Source organism: Echiichthys vipera, assembly GCF_963691815.1.
Source record: "Echiichthys vipera genome assembly, chromosome: 16".
Classification (NCBI taxonomy): domain Eukaryota; kingdom Metazoa; phylum Chordata; class Actinopteri; order Perciformes; family Trachinidae; genus Echiichthys; species Echiichthys vipera.
Window position 1 is genome coordinate 1,245,636 of NC_139841.1, and position 6,784 is coordinate 1,252,419.

At 38.3% G+C, this 6,784-nt stretch overlaps 1 protein-coding gene across 3 annotated transcripts in view; it reads left to right on the top strand.

Moving 5' to 3' along the window:
- Positions 1-6,172, top strand: part of LOC310958629 (protein SET-like) — a 30,181-nt gene extending 24,009 nt beyond the window's left edge. The window contains exons 7-9 of one of the 3 annotated variants that reach the window (XM_083929658.1): positions 5,466-5,490; positions 5,560-5,600; positions 5,698-6,172. In XM_083929658.1, coding sequence (XP_083785784.1) covers positions 5,466-5,490; positions 5,560-5,600; positions 5,698-5,718 — 87 coding nt within the window. In that variant the 3' untranslated portion in view covers positions 5,719-6,172. Of the gene's footprint in view, positions 1-5,465; positions 5,601-5,697 lie in introns of all 3 variants that reach the window. The other 2 variants (XM_083929656.1, XM_083929657.1) reach the window with 2 other exon arrangements.
- Positions 6,173-6,784: the final 612 nt, after the last annotated feature.

Sequence of the window (6,784 nt, forward strand, 5' to 3'; positions counted from 1 at the left end):
GCCTTTGCCAGCAGAAAATTTCATAGTCTCTCTTTGTACATAAACATTGAGACAGAAGAGTCTAAGAAATTCATGTTTTCATTCCATGAGAAAACGCCACGATATTTAATAAAGGACTGACTCTGAACTCTTTTTGTCCCCCAGATTTTTTCATTGAATTATGCAGACAAGTACACAAGAAAGAGTATAACAAAACTTTAGTTATGATGATGGTATGGTAATAATAATAGTGATAATAGCAGCAACAATAACAATCATAACCATAATATCCAGTCCGAAGCATATTTGTGCTTGTAATATTAATAAACACAATCAATGAAGTGAGCTTATTAATCAAATAGTGATGATATAGTAATAATATTAACAGTAATAATTAAAAAAATAATGTGAAAGGGAAATAAAGACTGGAAGAGAGAATATTTTAGTTAGGGCAAGTAAGACGCAGTGGAGAAAAAAAAGGGACAGGCTTAGGAAGGTGCGCGTTGGTGTGGGTACAGGTCCGTTGAGGAGAGGAATGGGGACCATCTTTCTGTGAAAGCACTTATTTTGTTGTTATTGTATGCAGTGAGTTTTTCCAAAGAGATGTGTTCCAAAAGAAGATTGATGTTTATTGATTTTTTGGATTTCCAATTTAGGAAAATTATTTTCTTAGCGGCAGTTAGAGAAATGAGCAAGCTGTTCTTGTTTTTTATTTGGGATTGTAGTTACTGAAGTGTCTCCTAGTAAGCAGAGCTGTCGGGATGAAGGGATTCTGCAGTCCAGTATGGAGGAGAGGTTTTTTGTGTTTTTTGAGTTCCAAAAAGAGTCAACTGGTTGGCAAGCCCAGAGTGCATGAAAATAGTTATCTATTGTTCCTGTAGTGCATTGTGAGCAGATGTCTGTGGCTGTTGTGTGATATGTGTTTGGTGGATGATTTTATATTGGATTAGCTGAAGATTTGTCATTAAAAATTTGACTTCTGTCTATTCCGTGGTTCTGTATGAAGTCCTTGATGTCCATAAACTGATTATTGTTAAAAAGATGGCGGAGATGTGTGATACCTTTTATGACCATGTGTGATAGTGAAGAGGATTATTGTGCAGTTGAAAGTGAGGGTTATGCCATATTGGCGTGCATTTACATGGTGCTGGAGTGGAGTTGAAGATTTTTGAAGCAAAATGAAGTCGCCAGTCGTTTGATGGTTGTATTAAGGAAAGGTAAACCTGAGAGTAGGATGTTTAGGCAGTAGCGCGGTTCTAGATCTGACCATGAGGTGTTATAGTTGGTTTGGTGGATCCATTTTGCAATATATTGCGTTTGATTTGCGAGGCAGTACAAGTAAAAGTATTGCATCCAGTCCACCTTGTGATTTGCTGTTTTGTAGAGTAGTAGTAGTTAATTTTGTCTTTATTATCCAGTAAAAATGCATAATGATAGAGTTAAAAGATTTGAACCAATTATCTGTCAGTATGATGGTAGCATTAAGAAAAGGTAATTGATGTGGGGGAGTACTTTCATCTTGACTGTGGCTATGTCCTAAAAGAGATAGTGGTAGATTCATCCAGCGTTGGAGATCATCTTTGATTTTTTTAAATAATGGATTATAGTTGAGATGAAACAACTCTGACAGCCTGGGGGAAATGTCGATACCCAAATATCTTATATTGCCAGTGTTCCTGCAGAGTCCCAAGCATCTTCAGAGAGTGGTAGTATAGTGGACTTGTCCCAGTTTATCTTGTAGTAATTTTTCTTTGTTAATTTTCTTTTTCAAATATTTCATTTGATATTCACACTTTTGATCCAATTCACCTAGAGTACCTACATTGGTGCCCCGTGTGAGACTTATGTTATGTTGGCTGTTGGCAATAATTCATAATTGTGTGATATTATTCCGTCATATTTTTGGACATTTTACAATTTTTGGATTTTTCATCCGAAATTTTCCAAAAGTCGTTCTATTGAACTCCACGTGTCTTCCACAGGAATAGACATTCAGCTGTACTTACAAACAAGTGTAAAGTGGTGTTATTGGATTCATTCTTCAAATTTAGCTAAAGCGATTTGAGAACATTGATAACCTCTGTAAGTTGTTTAATGTTTATTATGTATTTTGTATAGTGCCATTGTCATGTTTAGATTTTGTTTTGTAACTTTTGTTCATAGCCGAGATTTTAGTAGTGTTTAGCCAATTCCCAGTTGGTGAAATAACTGCCAAAAATGATGCAGACACTAAATGAACTGACAAATGAACTCTGTACATCTATGGACTGTGAAAGCTGCCCTTAAAACCGCACATCGGGGGGATATGTAGGTGCAACTGGCATCCCAAAGATGATTGTTCATTTCTGGATTAATGTGAACTTTCATTTTGATTATGAGAAGGCCACAGCCTGGTCAAACAAAGGAAAAGGCGAGGCCCAAAAGCCTGGTAGCCTTTGTCCCTGAGCGCATGGTCACAGACAAACCTGCCATGCAACTCTCCCCCGACAGGTCACACCCAGGTGTGAACTCTCCAAGGGACCCCTCCTGCTTACTCTCTTTCTTTGATCCTCTTTCTTCGAATCTCCACTCTTGATTTGACTTTCTCCTGCTGGATCCAGGGACCACCTCCCAGCTGTCCCTAAGCCCTGAACATGGCCTATATGGAGCAGGATCATCAGCCAGGTTAACCAACCGGTTACCAACTCAACTGAGCAGAACAAAGAGCGATCTGATTCCTCTTTTGTCTAAGAGCAAACAACCAGGACAAGAATCTTTTCCTCAACCAGCTTCCTTCACAAGGACCAGCCACTGGCATCAAAGCAACACAACTTATCTTTCCCATCTCATGGACCGGTAACGAATCACCAACTGAGCAATACTACTTGTTATAAGACTGTATGAACGGCTAAGCATAGAACTGTAACTTTGTTATAACCTGAATTATAACTTGCTGCTGGCTTTTGTGTGACTTAAATGTTCACACCATCTCTGCAGGGGTCCAAGCCCCATACCTCTCCTCTTTGTTTCACACACACTTAGTTAGCATTGGTTAGTTTATTATGTTTGGTTTGTTGCATTTATTAATTTGTTAATAAATGTTTGTGTTTAGAATATGTCTGGCTATTTAATATTACACAAAGACGAATGAGCCAGCCTCTACTAAGGAAAGAACTTTTAAATCCTTCAGCTGAGTAAACTATTACATTTATCGGTGTTCAACCCTTAATTATTAGTTAAAGACATTTAATTTTATATTAGTTGTAACTCCGTCTATAACGGTGGTGCCCCGAGGAACTCTGGTTTAACTAGAGTAATTTTTATTATTATCTTTGATAAGTATTGCTGATAGCTAATATTTACTTAATTAACGATAAGTTAATTGAGAATACTCAATAGCATAATCTGAACGTGAGTCATGGCCCTACATTTAATTGGTTCTCCGTGTGAAGTTTTAATATATTAAAGTTATTCATTTTTAGTAATTTTTATTTTTTAATTTTCTTTTTCAAATATTTCATTTGATATTCACACTTTTGATCCAATTAACCTAGAGTACCTACATGCCAAAAGTGTTTAAAGAATTTGGGGGGGAAACTGTTGGGTCCGGTTGATTTATTAATGGGCATCTGGAGTAGGGCTTTATACATTTCATCTGACGATTATGGTCTATCAAGTGTTTCAGCGTCTGGTTTGGGGAAAGTCTAGGTTATTAAAGAATGATTGTAATTCTGAAGGCGTAAGTAATGAGTATAAGTTAGTGTAAGAAGTTTGAAAGATGTTATTTATTTCCTGTTGATTTTGGATAGTTTTACCTATTGAGTGTTCCATAGTTGAGATTATTGCTTTCTCACGTTGTAGTTGACTTGCTAAATATTTGCTTGGTTTATTGCTATTTTCAGAGTTGTCGTACTTGTAATTGTTGTAACAAAAATGTTGTTTTTTTGCTTATAATTTCTTCTAACTGTGATTTGGTGTTATGTAGCTCCTGTTTTATTTGTTTGTTGGGATGGTTTGAGAAGATATCTGTAAGTCGTTTCATTTTTTTGTTCCAGGTGTTTTTCTAGTTCCTGTTCCTTTTTTTTGTTGAGTATGATATTATTTGTCCTCTAATTACTGCCTTACCGGTTTTCCATAGTATGGAAGATGACATTTCTGGGGAGTCGTTCAATTCCAAGAAGGATGCCCACTCTTTCTGTATAAAAGCAGTGAAATCATAGTCTTGGAGTAATGAGGTGTCATGGGGAGAGTATTTCACAGCTGTTTACATTTTTATGGAAAGGGATACCGGAGCGTGGTCTCTAATTATGATTGGATGTATGATAATCTTGGATACCTTACTTAGAAATGTACTACTGATCAGAAAGAAGTCTAAATGCGAGAATGATTGATGTAGTGGAGAAAAATAAGTGTTTTCTCTTGATGATGGGTTCCTCAACTGTCGCCAAGACCAAAATCTGTCAAATATGGTTTTAGCAGTTCAGTGGAGTGCCAGGATTCTAAATTACCTGCAGTTGGATTAAACAGATTATTTTATTTTGTCTACTGTTGTAAGTGGCTGAGAAAGCTTGGTTGAATTGTTGAGATTTAAGAACATGTGATTAAGAGTTAGCTAGATGGGTTTCTTGTAATAAACATATATCCGCCTAATTTGACGAGATGGTTTAAAATTCCTGTCCTCCTGGGTCGGGCGCGGATACCTCACACATTCCATGTTACCAAGTTAAGTGTCTGTGTCATGTGGATGGGGGGATTCTGTCAAGATTGTGTGTGTGTGTGTGTGTGTGTGTGTGTGTGTGTGTGTGTGTGTGTGTGTGTGTGTGTGTGTGTGTGTGTGTGTGTGTGTGTGTGTGTGTGTGTGTGTGTGTGTGTGTGTGTGTGTGTGTGTGTGTGTGTGTGTGTGTGTGTGTGTGTGTGTGTGTGTGTGTGTGTGTGTGTGTGTGTGTGTGTGTGTGTGTGTGTGTGTGTGTGTGTGTGCGCGTGCGTGCGTGCGTGCGTTCGAGAAAACAGTGTCAGCAATACAATGGTATGAGACAGAGGTGAAATGTGAGGACATACAGTAGAGGGTTGAGCAGGAAGAGAGGAAAGGGGGAGGGAGGGCGAGGGAGAGAGAAAGGGGAAGAATGAGATCTGAATGCCATCTTTGAAGGTGCGCAGGCATATACACTGGCTGAAGCTTATTTAAATTAACATAAAATTAGAAAACAAAAGTTGAGCATTCAACCAGAAATGGAGCTGCTTATAATAACAACCATGGAGCTAACTGATACTCGGTCTCCACTGCTCTGCTTCCTGCTCTGCTTGTTTGTGTCACCGTTCAAAGGAGAGGAAAAAGAAGCTTGCTCTTTTGTGCAATTATTAGCTCTAGCTCTCTTCTAAAGTGTGTAGTGCTACACTAGTCTGGAAGAGGCAACATAATGTGAAGGGGCGGCCTTCCGAACAGCAGGGTCATGGTTCACCACTGAAATATTTTAGGACCAAGTGTTTAATGTTTGAATGTTCCCAAGGTCCCTGACATGGAGGATGAGGAAGGTGACGGCGATGATGATGACGATGAAGAGGAGGGTCTGGAAGATATTGACGAGGGGGAGGAAGATGAAGGTGAGGATGATGACGAAGATGGTGAGGGAGAAGATGGAGAGGTAAGGGAACCTACCTCTTGAATGGTTTTCAGACCGTTGAAACTTCTGAAATGTTGGATGATGGAGAAACTAGTTTAATACTTTTTCTTCTTTTCAGGATGACGGTGAGGATGATTAAAACATTTCAGCCAACACCTCTTCACATTCCTCCCTCTGTGATCATCGTACAACCCATGGGAGCAATATTTTGTTTTTGGTTGGGGTTTTTTCAGGGATTGGGGGTGGGGGTGTTTATATATATATATAAAAAAATTCCTGTGTAGTCAGCCTGTTGGCCCTCTTTTGGACTATGCCACGGCCTGTTCATAATCCATAATGTCTAAGGACCATCTCCTACACTGCAGGTCTACACCAGGTGGGGTGTCGTTGGCTCTCCTGAATTCTCATCTGTCATTGTATCTCTACATCCCTCAAAGACATGCAAAAAAAAATGTAGCATTCTGCATGTCATCCTACGTAGATTTGAAATATATACCATAGAAATTTCTATGTAAATATGACAATGACAGTTTCTGTTTTGAGTTCAATAAAAATAAGCCATGGTTCAGTGATAACTTAATCATAGCATCCATAGCCACTTATTTATCTATATATATATATATATATATATATATATATATATATATATATACACACACACACACACACAGTGCAGATCAAAATTAGAGAACAAAGTATTAATTATTGATTTATTTTGATATACTGTTCTTTTTTTTACTGTTCATAATTTCACAGAATATCTGCTGTGACTATACCACTGCTGTACTAGCAAGTTTTTTTAAATAACCATGGCACTTCAACACAAACCTTTATTTTGTGGGGGAAAAAGCAGTGAGCAAAATTGGAGAACACTTTCAGATCCCTCCCAGTTATTGGTGTTAATTTGCACCTGCTGACAATTGACACACTCTATTTATCTGCAGCTCTCCCGGTTACTTTGAAAGATTGCGAACTGCTCTAAGGAGACTGAAACCCTGAGCAGGTTGTCCAGATGAAGGCCAAAGGGATGACCTGCTCAGCCATCAGAGAGATGTTTGGCATTCAGTGTGTGATTTCAATAATATTTTAACTTAAAAAGAACACAGATTCATTTAAGTCCCTCAAAAAGGCCTGTCCTCCACGTAAAACAAGTGCATAAGAGGACAGGATTATGAGAAGACTCTCAATGGAATCGGTTCAACACT